The sequence below is a fragment of the Bos mutus genome, chromosome 5, assembly GCF_027580195.1.
Source record: "Bos mutus isolate GX-2022 chromosome 5, NWIPB_WYAK_1.1, whole genome shotgun sequence".
NCBI classification, from domain to species: Eukaryota; Metazoa; Chordata; class Mammalia; order Artiodactyla; family Bovidae; genus Bos; species Bos mutus.
The window spans coordinates 48062341-48090282 of NC_091621.1; the positions used below are offsets into that span (position 1 = coordinate 48062341).

Genomic DNA, 27942 nt, shown 5'->3' on the forward strand with positions numbered 1-27942 from the left:
GCATCAGGGTCTTTTCAAATGAGTCAACTCTTCGCATCAGGTGGCCAAAGTACTGGAGTTTCAGCTTCAACATCAGTCCTTCCAATAAACACCCAGGACTGATCTCCTTTAGGATGGACTGGTTGGATCTCCTTGCAGTCCAAGGGACTCTCAAGAGTTTTCTCCAACACCACAGTTCAAAAGCATCAATTCTTCGGTGCTCATTACATTTGTGTATATAAGTAGATACTCCACTGGTGACTTAAATCCAGGATTAAGGATGCCATCATCACATCTGTCTTTTGAGTCTTTGTTATCTTTAGAATTTTAAATTATTATGAAATATTGTGTATATGTGTAGGCATGAAAACATATCTAGTATAACAATAGCCATTCAGTAAATATGGCATTGTTTATAATCTTGTTTCCCTTTCCTCTTGAATCCTTATCTCCACACTAGAGGTAAATACTCTCCTGAAATTTGTGTATATCATGCTCTTAACTTTTCTTAATAGCTTAGTTATATATCTTTGTTCTCCTAAAAATGCCATTTATTCTTCCTATTTCAACTTTACTTGAATAGAATCTCACAACAGGCAGTTTTATGTGGTTTGCTTTTTTTTTGTTTCTCAGTATTGTTGATGAAATTCATCTATATTGATTATTTTTAGCTCATTTTGTTTGTGGCTTATCTTTTCACTTTATTATTTTTTTTCATGAGCAGAAAATTTAAAACAGTGTAGTCGAATCTTTGTGGTTTATGTTTTTTGTGAACTACTTTTTATGACTTGAGATCAGAATGATATTCTTCCACTTCCTTTTGGCAGTTTTAATAATTGTATTTTCTCCTTTAGATCTTTAATCTATCTGATACTGATTTTTTTGTATGCCTTGAGGTAGGGATCATTTTTTTTTTTCCTCCCAAGTGAAAAGACAGAGCATTTGCTTAGAAAATTTCAGATATTCCCATCTTTCTCAGAATTAAACTCAAAGTTCTTAAAATAGTCTAAATTACCCTATAGGACCTGGTCCTTTGAAATGTTTCTGATTTCATCTACTGTTGTCCCAGGTAACACTGGCCTCCTTGCTCTTCCTGAACACTCCCAAATGTTCCTGCTTTGGGGACTTTATATTAATACTTGCTGTTCCTTTCATCAACAGTCTTCAGACATCTACGTGGCTAGCTCCCATTCTTCCTAGATCTCTTCTCAAATGTTACCTTATCGTGGAGGCCTTCTGTAGCCACCCTAGCTAACATCATACACACATTCACATTTGAAATCTCTCTTCTCTGCTTTGGAGTAACTCACCTGAAAAACTCTCTGGGACTGGTGGAGTTGTTTCATATATGGGGAGTATTTTTAAATGTTGATTTAATTTTTGAATGATTTTAGGACTCTATGGGGTTTTCCATTTCTTAAGTTAGTTTTGATAAATTTGTCCTCTTCATTAAAAAAATACATATATATATTTAGAAATCCTTGCCTTTTTTAGAACTTTTTATTTTATATTGGGGTAAGGCCAATTAACAATGTTATGATGGTTTCAGGTAAACAGTGAAGGGACTCAGCTATACATGTGTATGTATCCATTCTCCCCCAAACCCCCCTTCAATAAAAGATATGTTTTATTTCACTTTTTAAATAGTCAATATATGCACACAGTTCAAGCATTCAAGTTCAAAAAGCATATACGGTGAGAAATAAACCTTCATCTGTTCCTTCTAGCTACCTAGTTCCTGTCTCCTGCCATCAGTTTCTTGTCGATTTCTCTAGTTTCATGTTAATTCTCCCCAAAATATGTTATGCATATTTAACCATATATATATATATAGTTTTTATATAAATGGTGGAATACTATATATATATTACTCTGCACATTGCTTTTTTACTAACCAGATATGTTAGAGCTATTTCTGTAGCCATACATTGAGAGCTGCCATTCTATTACAGGTACCTAACACTGGAGAAGGCAATGGCACACCACTCCAGCACTCTTGCCTGGGAAATCCCAGGGACGGGAGCCTCGTGGGCTGCCGTCTGTGGGGTTGAGAAGAGTTGGACACGACTGAGCGACTTCACTTTCATATTTCACTTTCATGCACTGGAGAAGGAAATGGCAACCCACTCCAGTGTTCTTGCCTGGAGAATCCCAGGGACAGGAGCCTGTTGGGCTGCCGTCTGTGGGGTCGAGAAGAGTTGGACACGACTGATGTGACTTAGCAGCACCACTTAACTGGATGTCTATATTGTAATTTACTCAATCTCCTTCTGAAGGACATTGAAGTTGTTTTCAATTTTTGCAGTAGCCTTCTAGCCGGTGTCCCTTACCCATCTTTAATCAGTGCATCTCACAGCTATTAGATATTTCTTCTTTACTTTCCATCCTGACACTGTCTTGTCCCCTTTCAGAACCCTCCAGCAGCTCTCCCAGTATCCAACAATAGGGCTGAACTAATCAGCCTTGAAGTAGAGCCCTGCACCACATGGTCGCTGCCTACTTTTTCCATCCAGTCTTTCTGTTCCTGCAGAGACTCCCTAAACTGATGGCTTGAGGTTTTCCAAACGTACCTTTGGGGGCTTCCTGGGTGGCGCTAGTGGTAAAGAACCCATCTGCCAATGTAGGTGGAGGTAAGAGATGCGAGTTCCATCTATGGGTGGGGAATCCCCTGGAGGAGGGCATGGCAACCCACTCCAGTGTTCTTGCCTGGAGAATCCCATGGACAGAGGAGCCTGGCGGTCTACAGTCCATAGGGGTTGCCCAGAGTTGCACGTGACTTAGCATGCACCTCTATTTTTATGCTCAGGATTTTTCTTCTGCCTGTACTTCCCTTCCCCTCAGCCCTTTGAAGGAGAGGATCCCAATCCTCCTCCTTCTGGGCTGGTAAGGTCTAACTCTAATTCTTCTCTGGAGCAGCTGCACTTTCAGTATTTCAACTCATTCTCCCACTGGTACACTGTCTCAATAACCAGACGAGGTGTTTTCACTGTCTCCTCTAGACTCCATATTTCTTGTGGGGAGGAACTCTTCACTCGAAATAGGGCATACTAAAATGAAAAGATGTATCTTGATTTTCAAGTAGTTTCCAACATAAAGGTGAGCCAGACTTGCAAAATAAAAATACACAACACTATAGATGGTTGTTTAAGAGGAAGTGTAGTATTTGCTCAGTGGAATCAGAAGAAGAAAAACATGAGCACTTAAAAAAAAAAAAAACAAAAAACAACACCTCAGACACAAAAAAAGAATTCGGATCCCTACCCCCAGGGCCTAGCACGGTGTCCCATAAGTGCATGTTGAATAAGAGTAACGTGAAAGGAAGCATTAAAGGCATGCCTCAACATCTTGACCAAAATCCATCTTTCATCAGGTAAGTCAACAAACAGTGAAGATGCCACTCAGGTGGAATCAAGTTTAAGCAAGAGAGGGAGGCAGAGCCGAGGCACCTGGAGAGGGTCTCGGGAGGGCGGGGCGCGCAGGGGGCGCGGCGGAGACGGGAGAGGGGCGGAGACTCTTGCGTCCCTGCCCCGCCTCTCCCGCCCTCTCCACTCCGCGGCAGCAGCGGCGGCGGCGCAGGGCGGCCGCGCGGGTGTTGGCAGCAGCTGCGGGAGCCCGCACCGCCCCCTGGCCGAGGCTCCCCTGGGCGAGCCCAAGCCCAAGCCGGAGCACGCCGGCAGCTCGCGGCGCGGCGGCACTGGATCCCGGGAAAGTTCCCGGCGCCAGCGCCGAGATGCCGGGCAGCGACACGGCGCTCACCGTGGACCGGACCTATTCCGACCCGGGCCGGCACCACCACTGCAAGAGAAGGGTGAGGGTCGCGGTCGTTGTGGCGGTGGGGGCGCCCTCCCAGGGGAGAGGTTGGGTGGGCGTGGGCTCCTGCTGGAACGACCTCGCCCTGCACGTTTCGCCGGCTCCCTCCCTCCCTTCCCTGCGGCTCGGAGCCCGGACTTCCCTGCACCTTTCGGGCTGACGGGGATTGGAAGAGAGGCGTAGGAGCTCGGCCCGCGCGGTTCCGAGACCTCAAGTTCCCGTCCGGGGTGGGAGCAACGCCAAGCCCAGGCCCACCGCCGCTCGTCGGGTCCCGGCGCGCCTGGGTCTCCTCGACGACCGGCGCTCCGCTGCCCTCTCCGCCAGGGAGCGCTCTCTGCGCGGGGCCAGAAGCGAGGGGATCCCGCCGCGCGCGTCGTTGTGTCCCCGGAATTCGGCCTCCCAGATTCCTAAACTCAAGAGCAGCCGCCGCGCCTCCCGAGCCGTCGGGGCTTTCGGGTTCGGGGCTGTGCGCGGCCGGAGCGTAGACAGGCGGCAGACCCCGCTTCCCGGTTTCCCGCGGCCGCTCCTCCGGGCTCTGCCCCAGTGAAAAGTCAGTCTTGCGCGCTGCCTGTACAGTTTCTAGTCGTCAGGAGCAGGCGCCCTCTCCATTGTTTGCTGTGTAATTTGCTGTTACTGATTTTGGCTGTGGGCGAAAATAGCTTTTCAGAGTGAGCAGCGGAGACGAACCACGTAGTGCTCGAACGGGGAGGGAGGCCTCAGCCTGCGCGCCGGTCCCTCAGGAGAGAGGAAGCCTCACCTGCCTCGGGGAGCGCTTTGCTCTCAGGAATGTTTGATCGTCCAGGTTGAACACTTGGCTCTCCCCTTGACTGATTGAACTGCCATTTAGAACTGCACCTCCTCCTCCTGGCATTTGTTCGGGCGAGGATTGCCTGAAGGTGTTCTTTGCGCTAACTGCTCTCTTGCACGGTCTTAGTCGATGACTGCCAGCCTCTCTGCTTAAAGTTCAGGAGGTAGGATCGTGCTCGCATCTGTTAATCAGTTTAACAAAATGATTTAATATTTTTCGGATTAAGTACATTTAGTGGAGTAATACTTATCTCCAGCATGCAGCCCGCTCTCCCTCCCCACAAAAGAATTCTCCCTCTCTTTTTCTGCACTTTCTTAAAAGTTCCATAACAGTTTGTAATGAAAATAACTAGAAACTGCATTTGAAAGAAAATATTGATAGTAAAAAATCTTTGGTTACCTAAAGTTAGACGTTTGTTGAGGGATGGCTGCTGACTAATATAACTGCAAAGGAAGATAAAGATCTTTTTCTGATGACTTTGTAATCAGGGACATGTGTGGTCCATCGTGTTGTAGTTGACGGAAGACATTTCAGGTTTGAAAAAAGTGTGGAAGCTGGGTTTCTCTTGTCACAACTGTGATAATCTTCGTGTAAACAGCAGGATTAGTAATCTTTGAGGGAGGGATGGCTCATTGTGAACCCATTTAAGCAATTTGGCAAAAGCACATGGAACTTTCCAAAACTCAGCTCTTTTTAGCTTAACTACTGAGATGGAAAGTGGCAAAGCAGATGTGTAAGTCAGCGACAGACTTTATCTCTGCTGTATCTGCTGCTGTTCCATTTCCACACCCATCTTTCCTGTTAAAGTAGGGGAACCGTTTGTGAAGGGGGTTTCTTATGTTGTTTAAAATTCTGTTGACCCTGTTAAAGTACTACATGGAGACACCTGGTTTTTATATAGACCATATATTAAAACTGTATTAGACGTATATATACTGATTATTCTAAATTAGCTTATATAGGGCAAATGAAATCTGGTAAGGACTGGACAAAATCAAATTGAGGAAGGCTAGAACTTCAGTGGACAGTGATCACAAGTTCTACAGCAAAGACCTTTACTCAGATGGGGCTGATATAATTTTCATCTGTCCTGAAGGCTGCTATAATGAAGGCCAGGCGGAAGCAATTTTCCCATGCAGAAAGCATCCCATTAGATGATTTTAACTACTGTTTCATGGTACTCATTTGAATGTAGCTATAAAAACTTATTTTCTTTACACTCAGAAAGTATGTGATGCTGAGGGTAGCCTCAAGGAACACTGATACTTAATTTCTTTATATCACCTTTGCCTTGACAAATCATCTAGTATAGGATTCGTTTATTTATTTTTCGATGGGAGTGTAGTTGCTTTACAGTGTTGTGTTAGTTTCTGCTGTACAGCAAAGAGAATTGACTGTATGTTTACCTATATCCCTTCTCTTTTGGATTTCCTTCCCATTTAGGTCATCAGAGAGCGTTGAGTAGAGTTCCCTGTGCCATACAGTAAGGTTCTAACATAGGATTTAAAAAGAACCTTTTTGTGGACTTATTTGGTAAATTAGCTCCCCTAAAAACATTATAATGAGAAATGGAGGTGTGTGTGAGGAGTTGGTTAACCTTTCAGAGATAAGAAGTTTCCCCCTGGGGGGTTAAGACTCAGTGAGATCAAGTTCTTGTTTACCGAATGGTCACTTTCTGTGTTCAAAATTGATACCCTGTTGAGAGAGCAGGGAAAATAGACATCCTGCTTGCTGAGCTTGTTTAAGCCTTTGAGACTAGAATAATAATGAGGCAGTGTACTATTTTAACAGTGCACAAGTCTATTTTTACAGCCAGGTGGATTAACCTAAATTCCTCCCCCCACCCCCCTTGGTGAAAATGTAATGTAACTGATGAATTCTGTGATTGCCTCTAAGCTGACAAGTCAGGGTCATTCACATTTTTAAATTTCATCTGGGTAAAACTCAGAAATGGTACATGTTAAAACTCACTGCACATTATATCCCCTTATTTTAGAAGAAAGAGTGTACATAATTAGAATCTTACTTTTTTTCCCATGCCCTAGATAGTTAAAGCCTATTATCTATTTAAGAATATAGGGAGTCCGCTTTCTATACAGTTACTGGTTTTTATTAATTATGTCTGAATCAAATTTTTGTCAGTTCTAGTTTTAAGTGTCCTAAAATGCCATCTTCAGCCACTAGGGTCTAGGGCCGAACAGCTGTGGCTCTGGAAGCAGAAGACTTGGATCATAGCTGGCTCTTCACACTTCCCAACGGGGTGACTGCTGGGCAGGCTCTAACCTTTCCAAGCCTCCAGTTGCCCATGTATAAAAGGTGGTAATAATCCCCACTTTGGGGAGTGATTGTGAGTCTTCAGTAAGAGAATTTGTAAAAAGAGTGGTTGTATATACTCAGTAGTAGCTGTTTTTCTCCATGTGTGAGGTAAATAATTTCTTTCCTTATGCTGTTGGTCCACTGATCAGAGCTGCTAGTTGTCTGGAGTGCCTGCCTTCCCCCCATCTCTAGTCTGTCAGCCATGCCCCTGGAGGTCTGACATTTCTCTGGATTCCTTTCCTTCTTCCTGTGTTCCCCAGACATCCCACCTTAGTTTAGCCACTTACGACCTCAGGAGGAGATAGCTGGTGCCTTAGCTTCCTCATTACTCTCGGACATCATCAACTTCTATTCCATCCTGCCTGCACAGTCCAGACTGTTCGGTCTACAGAACCAGTTTCATGCGGCTAGCCCGCAGAGGACAGATCCTGGGCTAGTTAGGGCTGCTTACTAAGCACTCGACCTTGGACCTTATAGTTATCCTAGGCCTTAGTTTCCTCTTCCACACCGTTGAGGTGTTGTGAGTAATAAATGAGTCATGTCTATAAAATGTCAGCTACACAGTAAGACTCAATAGATGGTGGCCAGTTTTTGTTATTGCTATGTAAGACATGAGTTTGAGCAAGCTCCAGGAGTTGGTGATGGGCAGGGAAGCCTGGCGTGCTGCAGTCCACGGGATTGCAAAGAGTCGGACGTGACTGAGCGACTGAACTGAAACACGTATTCATAAGCTTGAGAATGGAAAGACTGCTGATTTTGTGAATAATATGGAGACTTTTCTTGGATTTTTAGCATGTGGTACCTTCCTCCATTGCACATTCCTCATCAATTGATTGCTTACATGTTTATGAACTACAGACGCTGGCGCTGGGAGAGCAAGAGGCTTCATTCAGCAAATGTTTCGGAGCACCTTCTCTGTGCTCGCTGCTGTTCCATGCATCAGCAAGGTATGGGTGATGAAACAGCCTGGCCTCTCTGGAAATTTAGTATCTAGTGAATGTATCTTTTTTATCCCTGTAGCCCCAGGAAATACCCTTCTCTTTTGTAGGAGGAAGTGATGATAGTAAGTAGGAGTCTCTAGTGTCTGAAGTAAAACCTGTGTCGGGTATGGCTGCCACCTGTAGTACATCTTTAAACCTTCTGAGGTTTGGAAATAGATCCAGAACTGCATGATGAGTAGTGGCCAGAGGCAGTCAGGGAGAGGAAGATGTCAGAGCCCTTCTCACTTATGGAAGTGATTGGGCAGTGATGTAATAAGTTGATGATTGCATGCTTACTTCCTGAACAGGAACCAGAGTGAGTGGAAACAGACTTCTTCTGTAGGTGAGACGCTGACCTGGTGAAGGGGTAACTTGAGTGAGTGGTCTGTGAGTACAATTGTTAATCAGTGATTTGTTTTCTTCTAAAGAGTTAATTAAAGGGACAGTCAGTAGATGAATGTGTGAGTTGGAACTGTCTTCAGTGTAGCATGAATGGATTGATGTGTGTTTTTTTGAGCCATGCTTTGCTGTGGGCTCACTGGTTCTCCCTTTAGAGGAAAATGAATTGCCAGCCTCCAACAACACGCCCGCTTGTCACATCCGCTGTGGAACACCAAGACAGCTGCTACCCAGTTGGATCACAGGATGTGTTTGCTTCAGACCCACTGCCTAAATTTCCAGGTCTGCCGTTAAGGTCAGAAATGAGCCTCGTGCTTCTGGGTGGAAATTGCCCAGGTCTTGACTTAGGAGAGGCTGCTAAGTCAAGCCCAGCTTGACTTTGTTTCAGCCCTGCTGTTTCTTTGTTTAATTGTGTTCTAAGTGGAGCGTGGTGATGGGGGAGTGGTGAGAGAGAAGAGAACCATGAATCACTGTACTGTGAATCAGAGTGAGGACTTCACATTCCTCAGAAAAGGAACATGGGGATATATGATCTATGCATAATCCAGCTGCTTCCACTGACTTGGGAGAGGGCGATGCTGCTTGAAGGAGAATGTAGTGTCTGTGTCGATTATTCCTCTGTAAGAAGGCACAAAGAATGTAAATAAAGAGAAGAATGCAGCGACAGTGATAATAGCCAATAGCTACCAGTTCCTCACTATATACCAGGTGCCAATATCAAACAATTCAAATGCACTCCTTAATCCTCACAATATCCTATTTATACTTATGTTTTACAGTTGGGGGAGTTAAGGCCCAGGTGGGTTAAGTGATTTGTCCGAGGCCTGTGGCTATTGGGAAATAGTGGCGCTAGGGTTTGATGAATCCAGATCTAATTCCAGATCTTGCATTTTAGCCACTTCCCAATCTTCTGCCTCTGAGCTGAGTGCAGAAGAAAGTTCTGTCTTAAGAAACCTGTTCAGTGCTTGGGGATGAAGGTGCTCTGCTGGGGGCCCACCAAACTGCACATTGCTGGTGCTCTGCAGGTGGTTGTTCCCAGTAAGCATTCGGTGGGTGAACAATTTAGAGTGATCATTTACAAACTTATTATAATGCCTAGGGTGTAAGAATTTTGACAGTAGTTGGGGACATCTTCAAGGCTGTTGAATAAGCTTACAACTTAAAGACATTGTTAAAGAATCATATTCTTCCTGATGTGTTTTCTCTGGAGGATGAGCAGTGGAAAGACAAAACAAGGGTGGTTTCTTCATGTTATAGTTGAGTCAACTTCTGGCCTCATAGGATCTCTCTGTAGGACTCAAGCTTCACTGGGCAGGCATATCCTTCTAACCCTTAAGGCAGAGGTTGGAAAGTTAGACTTAAAGATTTCACCGTGTTAGAACTGGAAGAGAATTCAGACATTAACTCCACATCATTCTATTGATACTTTGCAAAAATAAAACCAAATAGACTGTAACCAGATAGAATGAATACAAACTGATTAAGGACTAAGCATTATACCAGCTCCTGTCTTAGAAGAGAATTTCTTAAAAGAAAGCCACTTAAAACACTTTTTAAAGTAAAGTGAAGTCACTCAGTCGTGTCCGACTCTTTGCGACCCCATGGACTGTAGCCTACCAGGCTCCTCCGTCCATCCATGGGATTTTCCAGGCAAGAGTACTGGAGTAGGTTGCCATTTCCTTCTCCAGGGGTATCTTCCTGACCCAGGGATCAAACCCAGGACTCCCACATTGTAGGCAGACGCTTTTACTGTCTGAGCCACCAGGGAAGTCCTTAAAACACTTTTAATACCATACTAATTGCTAAATTATGTGATAAACATCTCAAAATTGAACTTGATGAAAGTTTTAATTATTTTCAGTAGAGAATTAATTGATGAACAGATTTAAAATTTTGTGATTTTGGGGTGAAAAAAGTGAATTAAATAATTTAATGTTAGGCCATTATGCTTCTGACTTTATTTCCAGATTTCTGGTGGGGTTGGAGTAAATAGGAGGGGTAACAATTCATATATTAAACTACTTAGCTGTATTGGATCTGCTGCGACTGTTTTAAAATTATCTTTTCTGGGGCTTCCCATGTGGTTCAGTGGTTAAGACTCTGCCTTCCATTGCAGGGGCACAGGTTCAATCTCTGGTCAGGAAACTAACCCCACATGCTGTGGGGTGTGACTAAGATTTAAAAAAAAAATCTTTTCTGAGGTCCCTTTTATGGTCTTTTTTTTTTTTTTTTCCAAAATCAAGTTTTGTGATGTGAGTTCATCTTTGTCTTGACCTCCTACCTGTTGGGAAAGGGTATTGGGGAAAAAGCACGTACCAGATGCAAAAGTCATGGAATACATCATGTATAGATTTAACTTAGAATTTCAGCCTCAGTCTTTTGTCACCTCTGAAGCTCTCCGTTCCCGTGAGTCTCTTTGGAGAGCATCTTCCAGCACCCTTTGTCTTTGGCATATATAATTTCCATACAACACAGCCCCTAAACACAAACCAGCAACATCATCAGCTTCTTAGCCTAAGAAACAGTCATGCGCTGGCACCCTGGGGGAAGGCAGGGGTGGGGTCTGTCACCTTCTGGGAGCTGGCACGTCCGTCCTGAGGGGCACATCTCCCTCTGTGAAAGTGTGTATGCTTCCTGCCTCATGTGCTGACCTGAGAGCTCAACCTAGGTGTGGCTTTATTGTATAGTATGTTTCTGCCCTTTCCCTGGTGGCTCAGATGGTAGAGTCTGCCTGCAATGCAGGAGACCCAGTTTCAGTCCCTGGTTGGGAAGATCCCTTGGAAAAGAAAATGGCAACCCACGCCACTACTCTTGCCTGGAAAACCCCATGGACAGAGGAGCCCAGTGGGCTACAGTTCATGGGGTCACAGAGTCGGGCACGCCCGAGCAGCTTTCACTTTCATATCTGTGGTCTCATGTTTCTGTGCACATGTTCCACAGGCACCTCAAAGTCTGTGTGTCAAACTTAATTTGTTCTCTCACAACCCCCCCAATTCCTGATGAATGCTTTTCCCATACAGTCAATCCCCAAACTGGATGCCGGGGAAGCCCACTCAATCAGCCCCCTTACCCACCACATCCAATGGTTTGCTTCCTAAATTTTCTCAACCACCTTTTCCTCTTCATCCCCAACACCACTCCCTCAATTTGCTTCCAGATTTGAGGGTTGGAGTGAAGGGTTCAGAGGCTGGAGTCACCCTGAAATGTCGCTCCTCCCCCGCCTGCTTGTGTGAGTGACCGTGAGAAGTGGGGTTGGCAGACCCAGCACAGTGTGGGTTGTTCTGACACTGAGTCATCCTCTGTCTACTGCTGAGTTCCCCAAACCTCACTCATTCCCACACCTCCTACACAGACCACCAGCACCTTTATTTATTTAGTATTTCTAAATCAGTTTGGGCTTCCCTGGTACCTCAGTGGTAAAGAGTCCACCTGCCAGTGCTGGAGATGCAGGTTCAATCCCTGGGTCTGGAAGATCCCCTGGAGAAGGAAGTGGCAGCCCACTCCAATATTCTTGCCTGGAGAATCCCAAGGACAGAGGAGCCTGGGGATCTACAGTTCATGGGGTCGCAAAGAGTCAGACGCAACTGAGCAACTGAAAAAACAACAGCAGTGTTAACTGCTCTAGGAGAATATCATCTGGCCTCTGCACCAGGCGAAAAAGGGGATGAGCAAGCGCGGGAGCTTGGTAAAGGGGATGTTAGCACAGAACCCAGACGTGCTCCCAGCCTCAAGCAGCTGCGTTGGGTTGAGGATTGTTTTCAAGGGACTAACTCACTCTCTCTGATTCTGTGTGTATTTAATGCTTTCAGTTTTGCCCACCTAAAATGATTCAGAATCATTTAGGAAAACACCAGTCTTGATGTGTTATCTCTCTTCCTTTATGAAACAGTTAAGACCTTTGGTCTTGAAAATGCTAAGAGATTTTTCTTCTTCTCATGGATTGCAAAAATTTAAATAATTGAATGTTTGGGATGAACAAAAGCACACTCTGGTGAGTTGAGGGCAGCCTTGTTGGGATAGGAATGTTTGGGAGAGGTTGGGAAATTGAGAGTTGTGTTCCAGGCTGTCTTTCTAGTCTTCTGATGACCTGAGAAAAACTGAGACAATGGAGGGCATGGGGCTAAAGAGTGGAACATCCAGAAGATGCAGATTCTTTGGGAATTTCAGGCAGGGACAGAAACATGGATGGAGAAGAAATTTGGGCTCTGTGTTTTTCTGAAGTAAAGTTGAATCTAATTAAGCTGTATCTGTAAGCTTGTTGTAAGGAAATTAAATGATGCCTTGAGCTTTTCTTAATTAAATTAAATGATGCCTTGAGCAGCCTTTCTCAGAAATTTTGATGTAAGCACTTGTCCAGAAATAAAGTCTGTCCCTTCGCAAAAGCTATACTTCGTCACCTGGATTGCACACACACCTGTGTGTGCAACTGTGTGTTAGGACCAAAATTCTCTCTTTTTTTTTTCTGTCTTTTCTAAAGATTTTTGTGATAATCCAGAAGACTTGGGACTTGACTTCAGATAGTCAGTAGTATACTATTTTAATCTCACTAATTGGAACAGGTGGCCTCTATTTGAGACTGAACACTAGTTGGCATAGATTTTAATTTATCTGAAAATATAAGGTCCATTCAGTAAGAGCTGTTCAGGCTGTGTGTTGGCATCAGGGATGGTGCTTAAAAGCTTCAGCCATTAAGAGCTCAGAACACAGGAAGGTTGTAGAAATGTAGCGGAATAGTTTCCTGCTTTGACTCCATCCTTAAATGTTGGATGAAGAACCAGTAAAGGAACATGGTTAAGGGAAGCCTGTCCAGGTGCTTTAGACATCTGCTTGTAAATGTTTCTCCAAGCGAGGACAATGTGTCGAGTATATCCTCTGACTCCAGTAAGCAAGATGGCATGTTTCAAGAGGACTTCATGCTGTCCTCATGGTTCTGGAGGTCTTAGCAGGTATGCGGTGAAGGGGTGTGCCTGGGTGATGCAGCTTACTGGAAGTGCTCAAGTTGAGATGCCCTAAGACATCTCTCATGAAATCACACATGGTCTCCAGATCCTGAACTTCTCCAGCGGGACCCCTGCTTGGTTTTTACAGTAACTGTTTGCTTCACTGAATGTCTTGTCAAGATTTTGCTTTAAATCCTTCAGCAGGACAGAAGCCCAGCCTGTCACCTGAGCCTCTTCATCTGACCTTTGTCTTTTTATGCCCTTTTGGCCCTTGAGCCCTGGTCTCCGTTCTTTGTGGGCTCCCCTGCCTCCCCTCTCTGCCTGTGGGCACTTGCTCCATCTTCTCACATGGGGATAGTTACATCCTTTTTATCCAGACATGGAGCATGGTACATACTTGGGACGTGTAAATACTGACCAAATAAGTGATTGTGGGTATGCTGTGAAATTGCTCTGCGGGACTTGAGAAGCTGGAAAACATATTCTACTCTTGATCTTTATCAATGCAGATTAATCAATCTTGTTATAATTGCTATACAGGATTCCAGTCTATGGGTATTCCATAATTTATTTAACCATTTCCTTATTACAGGAAACATGTATTGCTTTCAGTCTTTAATTACTATAGGTACCTCACTCACCACACTGGGGCATGCTTCTTTTTGCACATGTGAAGAATATATGAAAGTCACTCAGTCGTGACCGACTCTTTGCAGCCCCATGGACTGTATAGTCCATGGAATTCTCTAGGCCAGAATACTGGAGTGAGTAGCCTTTCCCTTCTCCAGGGGATCTTCCCAACCCAGGGATCACACCCAGGTCTCCTGCATTGCAGGCGGATTCTTTATCAGCTGAGCCACAAGGGAAGCCCAAGAATACTGGAGCGGGTAGCCTGTCCCTTCTCCAGCGGCTCTTCCATTTGAAAGCTAAATTCTTAAACGTGGGTTTGCTCATCAAAGGGTATGTGCCTTTTAAGTTATAGTATTGTGAAATTGAACACTGTACCTGTACAGACAGTAGGAGCTGAAGGTGCAGTAGAGAGTGAAACTGTTACAGTTTATGTAACCATCAATGTATGAACATGCCTCAGCTCACATCTTTCTGACACATAGTGTATTGCAAGGTTTTTTGATGCTTGCTAATCTGGTAGGTAAAAACTGGTACCTCATTTTAATTTATATTTTTCCTGATATGAATGAGATTACCCGTATTTTTTAATATTTTGAAATAATTTTAGATGCAGAGGAAGCTGCAGAAAGTAGTACAGAGGTGTCCATTTACCCTCTCCCGCCACCTAGATTTTCCCAACGGTTACATCTTATGTAATTATAGTACAATATGTTAATCATATTTTTATACACTTAAAAACATTTCTCTTTATTGTGAATTACCTGTTTATATATTCTGCTCATTTATTGGGTTATTAATCTCAAATTGATTGGTAGGAGTTTTTACTTATTAAATATGCTGTTTTGCACATTTTTTTTTTCTGTTTGTCATTTTTGTCTGTTAATTTTCCACTGTCATGTAACAAATTACTGCAAATCTAGCAACTTAAAGTGACACCCATTTATCATCGCACAGTTTCCATGAGCCAAGAGTTCAGGCCCAGCTTACCTGCGTCTCTTCTCGTTTTAAGTTTCATCAGCCTAAAATGAAGGTGTCAGCCAGGATTACAGTCTTGTCTGAGGCTTGGAATCCTTTTCTAAGCTCATTTGTTGTTTCCCGAGTTAAGTTCTTTGCAGTTGTAGGACTGAGGCCCTCAGCCCTTGCAGGCTGCCTAGCTGCCTGCTGTTCCCTGCCACGTGGCCCTCTCTACAACACGGTAGTTTATTTCTTCAAGGCCAGCAGACGAGTGTCTCTGTCGCATCACCTCTAGAAACCTGATAGGCCAGGCCCACTCAGTGATTCCACCTTTTGATGAATTAAAGTCAGCTGATTAGAGACCTTAATTACATCTGCAACATTCTTTTACCCTTGACAAATAATGTAACCTAATCATGGAGGTAAAACCCCATCTTACTCACAAGTCACCACCCTTATGGCAGAAAGTGAAGAGGAACTAAAAAGCCTCTTGATGAAAATGAGAATGGAGAGTGAAAAAGTTGGCTTAAAGCTCAACATTCAGAAAACGAAGATCATGGCATCCGGTCCCATCACTTCATGGGAAATAGATGGGGAAACAGTGGAAACGGTGGCTGACTTTATTTTTTTGGGCTCCAAAATCACTGCAGATGGTGACTGCAGCCATGAAATTAAAAGACGCTTACTCCTTGGAAGGAAAGTTATGACCAACCTAGATAACATATTCAAAAGCAGAGACATTACTTTGCCAACAAAGGTCTGTCTAGTCAAGGCTGTGGTTTTTCCTGTGGTTGTGTATGGGTGTGAGAGTTGGACTGTGAAGAAGGCTGAGCGCTGAAGAATTGATGCTTTTGAACTGTGGTGTTGGAGAAGACTCTTGAGAGTCCCTTGGACTGCAAGGAGATCCAACCAGTCCATTCTGAAGGAGATCAGCCCTGGGATTTCTTTGGAGGGAATGTTGCTGAAGCTGAAACTCCAGTACTTTGGCCACCTCATGTGAAGAGTTGACTCATTGGAAAAAACTCTGATGCTGGGAGGGATTGGGGGCAGAAGGAGAAGGGGACGACAGAGGATGAGATGGCTGGATGGCATCACTGACTCGATGGACATGAGTCTGAGTGAACTCTGGGAGTTGGTGATGGACAGGGAGGCCTGGCGTGCTGCGATTCATGGGGTCGCAAAAAGTCGGACACGACTGAGCGACTGAACTGAACTGAACTGAATCATGGAGGTAAAACCCCATCTTACTCACAAGTCTTGTTTACACACAAGGAGAGCTTATCATATGAGGTATATACACCAGTGCGTAGGAGCCTTGGGGTCTCTCTTAGAATTCTGCCTTCCACACTGACTTAATAATACCTTGCATATATATAGATGTAGCATGTAGCAAACATGGAATATATACTAGCCAGACTTTGCCATGGAGAAATTTAAAAATTTTAGCACTTATTAAAGGTTTGTGTCATTCTTAGAATGGCCTTTTAAATGACTCTTTAAAAAACCATAAACACCATGGTGTTTTACAATACATTTTATGATTTTTCTTTTTATATATTTTAATCTTTGATCCAGTTAGAATTTGATCCTCTTTAAGATGTCTGCACATAAATGCCATAGTTATTCCTGCACCATTTTTTGCAGTTACTTCTCTTTAAAAATACACTGCTGTCCATATGTATAGTTTCATCTTCATGAATTTCTTTCTCTGGTTGTAAATGTATTGAATCAAAGGTTATGCTTTTGGTTCATTTTTTCTGGAATGATATCCTTCCTCCCCTTCTCCTCCTCCTCCCCGCAAAAACGAGCATTTTGAGAACTCTAGCTCATGTATTTTGAAACTTTCAACAGGCCTATTTCCAGTATCACTTATGGTAAGGAAAAACTAAAAGGTAAAACAGAAGAGATGGTAAAGTTGTTCATTTAAAAATAAAAATTTGCTTTCAACCCTTTTGAACTAGATGTTACCTGTCAACAAGTTCTATTTAATGTAAAATCTTGGAGCAGGAAATGGCAACCCACTCCAAATATTCTTGCCTGGAGAATTCCATGGACAGAGGAGCCTGGTGGGCTACGATTCATGGGGTCACAAAGAGTCAGACACGACTGATCAGCTAACACTTTCACTTTCGTTTGTCCTTCTGTATGTTTGCAAAAGCTGTTACAGTATAAAGAATATGTGTTCTTGCTGCCTTAATCATTGTGGTCCACCGTCTGAGCTCCAGAGATGGAAGGACAGGAATAACTCTCAGCAGACTACTTTAAAGCTTAGGAAAAGCTTGGTCCTCTCCTTAGGAAACATCTGTAGCTCCCTTGTGCTATCCTCAGTACTAGGAATTTAAGTTGGTTTATGACTCATGTTAACATAATAAAACAAGATTTCATGTTTGTAGGTAATAAGGTGTTGCTGTATTTGGCTTAATTCCCCATATTTGTAAGTTACTCCTGTGGCTTGCTAAATATCACTAAATATTTAGTGGTGGTTATATGCACCAAAGTTAATTACGGAGAGGTTCACATGGGTTACAGTGCGTGTGTCTGACACAGAGGGAAGTTGAAACTGTTTCTTGTACCCAGAAATTAACACTTAACATTTCATAGGCTGACCCATGAGTGTATTATAATAGTGAAACGAGTATGCTTTTATTACACGTGTTTTCATTTGGGAAAGGCCGCTGTGCTTGTCGAAACCTCCTGACTTAAACAAATTATCAAGTGATCTTTCTTTTATAGAGCCAGCCAAAGTTTACCTCATGTGCTGAGCAATTTAGAGGTACTCGCTGATTTGGCATCATCTGTTGGATATGTGGGCACCCAAATTACAGTGATAGTCTCCTTTCATTCACACGGCTCGTTCATGTACTCTTACCACCATGGGTGCCGTGAGGGCTCTTATTTATACCAAATCTTTGTCTGTTTTAGTACCCAGACATGCTCCTACTGTTTGGGTAGGTGGGAGTGCATTAAATTCTGTTGAGAAACTTAACTAGCACTTTGGCAATTTAAAATGATTTTAAGTACTCAGGGCTCAAATTAGGCTCTATTTATAAAGAAAGAATTAAAAGGAGAGCTCTTCAGCTTTATGCTATCTATTTATTTATTTTTCACTGTGTAATTCCTTTATTTTCTGCGTATTAGTGCTTTACCAACACTACAACCATAAAGAACACAATTCCAAGTACTGTACTTTTTAGTTTGGGGAGATCACAGTCTACAGACTCATTTACTTATATTAGACAAGATTAACCCATTCAACTTACTGCAGTTTTTAAATGCACATAAAATACAGAAATTGATGCAATTAAACAAAATCTTCAGGATCTTATTTCTTAAATTCTTAGATTGTAATTTTTTTCTGCAGCCTTAATTACCGGTCCCCATGATCACCAGTGGTTATGGCTCAATTTACACCAATTTATCAACCTTTTATATCCTTAAAGATAACATAAGTGAAAATTACAATTTCTTATCAAAAGATTTAGGGTTTTCCAAATTTCAGATATTTGCTTCCCCTCCTCCCCCCACCTTAAGACATTTCAAATAAACTAAAAATAACCACATCTCACCTGCAACATTCCTTAGCAATCACTTGATGTATAAAATTTTAACTATGCCCCCAGTTATTTTAAGACACAAAAATGGCTGCCTACCAATCTGTCTTGTCACAAGTTAGAAATACTACATTTAAGAATTAACATGAGGGTTTCAAGTTTCCTCCAGTTTAGGCATTTAGACCTTTGTGCTTGTCGCTTCAGGATGTTACTGTAACATTGACATTTGTATAACCCATGTTTATGTACCTTATATGTAATTTAACACACTGGTAATTAAATGTATGATGGAGCTTTGGGAATTTTAAAAGCAACGAAAATGTTCTTAGGTGTGTGTCAGCTTCATTTCCAGAGATACTTCTACTAAAGTGACGCTGAGAACTTGATACTTTAGTTGCATTTTGAATTCAAAAATCCCTCTGCACCATTAGGAGCCTACAACATAGCACCTTTTCTCGTCTGCTTTAAGTAAAACGTTTGTCAAGAGTTTTACTTTGAAGAGTTAATTTTCTACAGCCTTGTATTTCTCATACATCTTTGGTAAAAGCTCCATTATACAATATGGCCAAAGCATGGAGGACCAATACTGTCCAATCATATACCATGATATCCCGTTCAATTTTTGTTTTCAGACACCCTCATAAACAAAACCCACTTCACCTTTTCCTGTAAACTGCATTTGCAGTCTGCATTTCTGAAATTCCCTAAGTTTTAATTCCTTGAGGATCTCTACAATTAATCCTTAAGGCTATATAAGAACCAGATGCTGCTACACTATTCTGTATCAAGCATTAACATTTGGTTCAAAGTATTATCATAGTGGTCTCAATAATCTAGTTACTGGTCCTAACCAGCTAAGCAAGTAATCTTGTTAAGATCTGGCTATCACCAGCAAGCACATTGCTTACACTTGAAGAAAAATAAGTTTACATTCATTGTCATCTGTAGGTTCTTCTTCTACATCCTACTACCCCTTTGTCATTCCTCAAGTCTACACATCATTCATTCATCACATTTCCTTCCTTAAAGGAGATAGTGTATTTTTGAACCAACAGGATATCTATTTGCATGAGTTAATCCAATAGAATACTTTTTATAAAACATCTTTTCCAGTGTTCTAATTAATGGAGATATGGATCACTCAATTACTAAAAAAAAAAAGACATCTTCAGGTTGCTATAATGTGGAAACAGATTTTTTTTTCAACTAGGTAAAAGGTGCATATAATTTGAATTGTTAAATGATTTATTAATGAACAAAATAACCATTCCAGTAATGTTAAGTCTACTGGTCTTAGATATTTGAAACATGGTAAAAGGATATATTCCAGTTTTGCCCAAAAGTCACTTAAAATATCTACAAATATTTCATCTGTGTATGTTATACACCATTATTGCTCCATTTTCTGGAAGAGTATGTTTTAAAAGTTAACAAAGAGGGAAAACACAGCAAAGTTGCTAACTTTGCAGTGAAAAAAAAAACTTTGTCCTTGACAGGTTATATTTTCATAGTTTTATGCAGTGTAAGTTAGCTTTGCAATGGGGAACTTGAGTTTTATCCTTACTCATGCATGATGTATGTTTCAGAACTTAATAGCTGAAATTTCAAAGAACTTCTTACATTACCTGTTTAACATACTGATGTGGAACTGGAACATATTACAAGGATATTACTCATTATTTGCCACGTGGGCTAAGTTTACTATACTGGTTTTAGATATAAAAGGTCACATTTGAATTTACTAAGTTAAAGTCAGAACTCATATGGCGGGGGAAAAGGCCTTAAATATAAAAGACAAATGGCAGTTTGATTAAGCAATAATTTTCAGTTTACTAGATGAAACAGACTTGCAACATAGTCTGCATGAATGCAAAATAAGCCATCTACAGCAAGTGATAAGGAAACTGGGCAAAAAGGAAAAAAGCATACATTGGAAAAGAAGATTCTCTAGAGATAAAAAAATCAAACCATTATTATAAAGGAATTTACCAAGAACTGCTATATTTCCCCCATCCCATTTGCTGGAAGTCAACAAGAGCATCTAGCACTTTGTGTTCATGTCAAAAAGTCAGATCAGAGCATCCTAACGCAAAGCAAAAAAAGAAAAGAAAGAAAATCCCTAACTCCCTCCCCCAAACCGCAGAAGTGTAACTCCAGAGTTCAAATTCAAAAGAAGAGAAAGTGGCAATTGAAAGAGGTGATGGTGGCGATAATCCTATGAATGGGTTTTTGATTTCTCTCCTTTCTGGGGGATAGGTGGAGAATGCTCATTAGGATTTGTAGTTAGAGGTTGACCATGTTGAGCCCCTCATAGAGTCCATCCCCCGAGGTGGCACAGGAGGGCTGCACATACCAGTTCCTGTCCCGAATCCGGGTCAGGCCCAGTTTCTCCTGGATCTCGTGGGGTTTCATGGCATCGGGGAGGTCCTGCTTGTTGGCGAAGATCAGGATTATAGCGTCCCTCATCTCTGGTTTTGCTGAGCCTACCATTTCAACAGACATTTTTTGAAACTTTTCTTTGGGCAAATAAGAGAAGAATGAAATAGTCATATATTTATGTGGTTTCCTTTAAATTAATGTTGATGCCTTCTCAGCCTTCATTTTTAAAAAATATTTGTTGCACATTTGGGGTGATGTTAATGAGAGCTGATTTGTTTACTAAGAATAATACGTATACAGTTGAGAGAGAGATTAAATCTGTACACAAAGATTACTTTATGTTTTCTGATACTTTGGACATTTCAGAAATCACAGTTGCTTAGTTGGTACATGATTCCCCCCCTTTTGGCTGCCCTGGGTCTCAGGTGCAGCATGCAGGGTCTTTAGTTGTGACATGCAAACTCTTAGTGGCGGCGTGTGGGAGCTAGTTCCCTGTGCTGGTCTGTGCTAAGTTGTTTCAGTCGTGTCCCACTCTTTGTGATCCTATGGACTGTATGTAGCCCTCCAGGCTCCTCTGTCCATGGGATTCTCCAGGCAAGAATACCAGAGTGGTTGCTGCGCCCTCTTCCAGGGGATCTTCCTGACCCAGGGATTGAACCCACATCTCTTACATCTCCAGCGTTGGCAAGTGGGTTCTTTACCATTGGATAATTGTTCCTTAGTTTATTTAAACAGTAAGTTAAAATGAGGCTGGATGTTTTTCTAGGGCAGCTAGCTTATTAAACTCTCAGTGGATTTTAATTTTCTTAAGCCTACTGTGGTTGTTGATTTTAATTTAAGGTTGCAGTTAATGTCCTATGGAAGTAAATGCAGTGACATCAGATTCCAAAATGATAAGGTAACGAAATGGCCCATCAGAAACAGCAACTTACACCATTTTTTAAAATTAAACCAAATTCACAGAGGGGAGAATGTTCTGCACATGAGGAAAACCCATATCAAATCATTAACCAAATAGTTCTGGATAAATAGTAAATTTATTTTTGGTTACTAAATACTTCAGATATGGAAAAGACATTTGTTTAAAGTGTGGCACTCATAGACCTACCACGTAGATTTAACAGATGTTAATATTTTGCCATGCTTGTACCAGATTTTTTTTTTTTTTTAAGAAATAAGTGGTTCCAGACACAGTACCTTGACATCTTCTCCCTTTCTACCTTCTCAGAGGTCTCCGTAACCTGAATTTGTTGTGTTTCATTCTTTTAATGGTTTTACACACGGGGAGGATCCGTAAGGACTGTCAGAGGCCCAGTTCTCCTTCTGGAAAATTAAAACCAACCAAACAAACAAAAAAAGAATCCGTCAGCAATTTATAATACTGTTTGTTGTATTAAATATTTATATAAATGGCACCTCTTTTGTAACTGGCTATTTTTTCCCAACATGATGTTTATAAATTTATCCAGCTTCATTCCCATTTATACTGATGTACATTATTTCAGTATATGAATAAACCAGAGTGTGTATGTAGCCACTCTGCTAATGTTGGGCAGGCAGGCTGATTCTGAGAAGGTCTGTATACTCGTGGGAGGGTTTCTCTAGGAAAGATTCTTTGAAGTGACATTCCTGGGGCAGAGGAAAAAGAGTATCTTTAAGTTTACCATCTATTTTTAAGTAACTTTGTCAAATAATTGTACTTATAGGAGTGATTTTTTAAAGCCGTATTTTAATATTTGTCATAGAAAATGTTCATAGTGATGTTAGATTCCATGTGTATGTTGAATAGTATTTGTTTAGAGTTTGTATGCATTTTAATTTTGCCTGAAAGCAAATAAGTGCAGTTATCCTCATTTTATGCATGAAGAACTGAGGCTCAAACAGGGGAAAATGACTCTAGCATGATTATACCAGTAAAAAGTGGAAAGGCTCGAACTTGAATCCGTATTGGTCAGCTTTCCCGAGCCTTTGCCTCTAACCAATGGGGAGAACGGCCACAATCCCTGGAATTGTAGTGACACAGAAATTCAAATACAGACCCTGGCAGCCTGGTGGCTAAGATGGTAAAGAATCTGCCTGCAATGCAGGAGACCCCGGTTCTGTCCCTGAGTCAGAAGATCCCTGGAGAAGGGAATGGCTACTCACTCTAGTATTCTTGGGCTACCTTGGTGGCTCAGACGGTGAAGAATCCCCCACAGTGCGGGAGACCTGGGTTCGATCCCTAGGTTGGGAAGATCCCCTGGAGGAGGGCATGGCAACCCATAGCAGTATTCTTGCCTGGAGAATCTCCGTGCACAGAGGAACCTGAGTTGGACACGACTGAGCAACTAAGCAATGGCACCCCACTCCAGTACTCTTGCCTGGAGAATCCCATGGACGGAGGAGCCTGGTAGGCTGCAGTCCGTGGGGTCACTAAGAGTCGGACATGACTGAGCAACGTCACTTTCACTTTTCACTTTCATGCATTGGAGAAGGAAATGGCAACCCACTCCAGTGTTCTTGCCTGGAGAATCCCAGGGACAGAGGAGCCTGGTGGGCTGCCGTCTATGGGATCGCACAGAATCGGACACAACTGAAGCGACTTAGCAGCAGAGCAACTAAGCATGCACACACACAACCTCTGGACAAGTAGAACAGTGGGAGCTCTATTTCTCTTCCACTGGCTTTTTGGTATTTTCATAGCTTTTCTAAAACAAACATGTTTTGCAATTAAATCTAGCTAAGTGACGAGCAGCCTTAGTCCTGGAAAGGAGACAATAAACCACATTAGTGCTGTAACTTTCTCATTTACTCTTTGTTTTGCCCCAGGTCTGGGGAAGCGTCAGTGGTCAAGACTCAGGACCACAGTGATGGAAACCAATAGCCACGCTGCACTGCAGGTCCCAAGCTGTACACCCGAGAGCATGGATCTAGAATTCCCTGGCTTGCTTCTCAGGCAGGCACAAGTTGAAGCAGGATGGGTTCTAACTTGAGATCTTGGTTGAAAATGTAAGGAGTGGCTGCGTTATTCCAGAGGCCCCCTCATCGTCCTGAGTGCTGCTTTGTGTACCTACCTGGCGCTGTGCTGGCCCCTATGGCCAGTCAGACGTGGGCACTGCCTTGGAGGAGCTCAGGTCAGCAGTTTTGCAGATAGAAAATGGCAGTGCTCCAGGGAGCTCTGGCCTCATGTGGGCCTTTCTGAAAAGAATTGACCGAGAGTCTACCCTGAGATGCTGTAGGCGGGATGAAGTGTCTACTTCTAAGGCTTTCTAGCTCACCTTCCTTCATATTCATACTCTCCTGCCCAGGTATTTCCTGATAGATGTTTGTAGGGAGAGGACAGGGAGGACAAAAAGTAGTACCCATTTTTGAGCTTTTGGTTCACCTCTGATTAGCCCCCCATTTTTTTTATTTATATGTATGGCTGTGCCAGCCCTTCGTTGCTGCACGCAGGCTTCTCTTCGCGGTGAGCAGGGACTGCTCTGTAGCTGTGGTGCTCAAGTTCCTCAGTGCAGTAGTTTCTCTTGTTGCAGAGCACAGGCTGCAGGCATGCGGGCTTCCCTAGTTGTGGTGCTTGGGCTCCGTAGTTAAGGCTCGTGGGCTCTAGAACACAGGCTCAGTAGTTGTGGCACATGGGCCTAGTTTTCCCCCGTCCTGTGGGATATTCCTGGACCAGGGATCAAACCTGTGTCCCCTGTACTGGCAGGAGGATTCTTTCCCACTGAGCCCCGAGGGAAGGCCCTGGTTAGCCCTTTGATGGTGTATTTTGTGTATGAGTGTATGTGTGTATATGCATTTTTATATCCTCCTGCAAAGGAAATACTAAACCCTGGCCATCACAGATAGGTCCTTTGATTTGATTCAGATGTAAGAAGGATGCTACAGAAAAGGGAGGAACAGAGATGTTCATTGTCATAGCAACCAGCAGGTTTTTATAGTGGAACACTGCCTTCGTAACCCAAACCCGGCACCTTTTTTCTAACTACAGAAAACAGACTGACGCAAACTCAAGAAATTATAGTACCATCTCTCAGTGAGGTTTTGTTTGCTTTTTGGAAATAGTCTTGCAATGATTTTGGTTCCTTTGTAGAATTTCCGAGATGAAAGGCACCCTTTAAGTGCCTTAGAATTTTATGAAGTCAGTACTTAACGATTTTCCCATTATTATAATGTGTCACCCCCATTTCCAACCCTACTCCCACCCCAGTCAAATCCACATGGCCAGGACTTATACAAAGGATTAGCTGAGGTTGAATTTGGAGTTGGGGAGACGTTATGCATTCTTTCACAGGCTCCTCCCTGGTGAAGAGTATTCCCTCTCCCTTCTCTTGAATGCATTTGCTGTCTGACCTTGAGCGGTCTTTTTGTGCTTGGGTCTTCACCATCCATCGCTCTCTAGATTCAGCAGACTCTGAGATGCTTAGAATATCTCACTCCTGCCAGTCACTCTGTAGGCAAGTTCAGAGTCCACCTTTGCTGTGAGAATTCCTGGAGGATTGAACCCTTGTGGCTTTCTTTCAGGAGCTCTGGTGAGTTTCCTGGACCTGGGGTTCCAGAGTCCTTGGGAGAAAAGATGGGGGTTAACTTGGGAGAATAACGGCCTCCTTGAGTGGCCAGGCAGAGTTTTCCATTGATTAGCACTTTGGGAGAAGGCAGAAAAGTAGGCTACCCTTTACTTTCCAATCTTTGTGGTCTGAGGTGTTCCCTTCCCCAGGACCACACCTTGAGATTGAGAGCTTTGATGGACAGCAGCCCTGATATGCAGCGCATCCAGCTGGGTGGTACCTACATCTCAACACATGCTGGGGAAGAGGAGTCACTCAGGCATCTTGGCATAGCACTGATTGAAGAATGAGCTCCCTGTAGCCCCTGAGGGGCTTCTTCCAACCCCCTCCCACCCAGTGTCTCCTCCCTGTCCCTTTTCACCAGCTCAGCAGCATCTTATATGGGAGATGTCAGGCCAACTTCCTTGCAGAAGCGGCACAGGTAAGAGTCACGCTTGTAATGATTCTGCTTTCAGCCTAATTCATCACATGTGTATTGAGCACCTGCTGCGTGCCAGGCTTCCGGGAAGCTTCGGGAGTCTGGGCTCACTGAAATCATTCCCTTGATAAGCACCTTAATCATCTGGGGCCAGTATCCAGGGTGCACAGTTGAAGGTGGCTGCAGTGACTAATGGCTTGATGACCACTACATCCTTTGTTCACCAATACGGCAGGTGACATTCTTCGTCCACACATGTTGAAGGGAAGTCATCAGGGTGGGCCCTAATCCACTGTGACTGGTGTTCTTATAAAATGGGGGATTGGGAGACAGACATGCACAGAGGAAGGATGATGTGAAGACAGGATTACTGGATGAAATTACAAGTCAAGGAATGCCTCAGGTGCCCAGAAGCTGGGAGAGAGGCCTGGAGAGGCCCTTCCCCAACACCTTCAGAAGGAGCATGGCCTTGCCAGCACTCAGATTTCAGGCCTCCAGTGCTGCGAGATGATACAGTTCTGTTGTTTTAAGCCACTCATTTTGTGGTCCCTTGTTATGGCAGCCCCAGCACCCCAAGACAGTTAGCTGACACATTTCCTGTTCACCTTGACAACTAAAGAAGTACAGATACCTGGCCTCATATGAGCAGAAGTGGAAAAAGCCTTAAAACCCCAGAGTTTCCAGTTAACTTGTTTAGCAGATGGTTGTATGCCCCTCCAAATTTTAATATTTTTCACTGTCTAAATAAACACATTCTTTTAAATTGTTCGTAGCAAAATCAGGGAACCCCAGAATATGCCTGTGGACCCAGTTTGAAAAACTCAGGTGTAGAAATGAGTTTGGTTTCAAGTTCCAATCTCATCTCTGCCAGCGTGCGGCCATGCACCCCTCATCACCTTGCATAATCATCCTGAGCCTGTTACGCACCTGTAGAGTGGAGCATACCTCTAGACTGTGGATTGAGAACTAGTGGTGATGAAAACCGCCTGGCATCAAACCTTGTGCATGGCAGGTGTTCAGGAACCAGTTAAGGCTCACGGCTGGGGTGAAGGGAAGAACCGAAGGAGGGAACTTAGAGAGTCAGCAAGAATGGGATAGAGCCTGGCCTGGCCGACAGATGGGGTCTGACTCCCCTGTTTGAACACTGGCTGAGAGGTTCATCCACATGGTTTTTCCCCTCAAATAAAAAGTCACAAGATTCCTTTGTTCATAGGGCAGCAGAAGAGGATGTCAGGTTCAGGCTTGAGCCTTGTTTCCTTAAAAACACAGAGACCCCAGAGACAAAGTCACATGTCCCAGGTCAGGTGGTCTTGTCAGTTGGGTTATTTTCATTTAATAGGACAACAAAAAACCGAAAAAGAGTTGTGTTGGTTTTTCCTTAAAAAAAAAAAAAAAGAAAAGAAAACAGCTTTATTGAGATGTAATTCACGTACTATTCATACGTTTGTAAGTGTACAGTTTAATGATTTTTGTATACGCACAGAGTTGTGACACCACCACAACAATCAATTCCAGAACGAAAGGAAGCTCCATATCCATTAGCAGTCATTCTCCATTTCCTCCCTTCCCAAACTCGAGGCCAAGGCAACCACTAATTTACTTTTTTGTCTCTGGATTTGCCCTATTTTGGACATTTTCTGTAAATGGGTGGAGTTTCTGTCATGCGGTCTTTATCTCTGATTTCTTTCAATCAGCATAATGATGTCAGGGTTCTTCCATGGTGTAACGTCAGTACCTAATTTCTTTTGCCAAATAGTGGTTCATTGCATGGATGTACAACATTTTATCATCCATTCATCAGTTGATGGACATTTGGGACTTTCCATCTGGGGGCTGTTATAATTAAAACTGCTATACACATTTGTGTATGAGTTTTTGTGCAGGTGTAAGTTTTGTTCCTCTTGGATATATACCTAAGAGTAGAATTGCTGGGTTATATGCTAATTCTCTTTAAAAATATTTATTTATTTGGCTGCGCCAGGGCTTAGTTGTGGCATGTGGGATCTAATTCCCTGATCAGGGGTCGAAACTTGGCTCTCTGCTTTGGAGTCCTAGCCACTGGACCACTGGAGAAGCCCCTGGTAATTCTATATTTAACCTTTTGAGGAACTGCTAGAGTATTTTCTTCAGCAGTTGCACCATTTTTTTGCTTCCACCAGCAGGTTATGAAGGTTCTGATTCTCCCTGTCTCTGCTAACACTTGTTATTTTATGCCTTTTGATTGTGATCGTCCT

At 43.0% G+C, this 27942-nt stretch overlaps 1 protein-coding gene across 2 annotated transcripts in view; it reads left to right on the plus strand.

Moving 5' to 3' along the window:
- The first annotated feature begins 3527 nt into the window (after positions 1-3527).
- Positions 3528-27942, plus strand: part of TMCC3 (transmembrane and coiled-coil domain family 3) — a 70710-nt gene continuing 46295 nt past the window's right edge. Inside the window, exon 1 of one of the 2 annotated variants that reach the window (XM_070370903.1) lies at positions 3528-3787. In XM_070370903.1, coding sequence (XP_070227004.1) covers positions 3710-3787 — 78 coding nt within the window. In that variant the 5' untranslated portion in view covers positions 3528-3709. Of the gene's footprint in view, positions 3788-3980; positions 4761-27942 lie in introns of those variants that run through there. The other variant, XM_070370906.1, reaches the window with a different exon arrangement.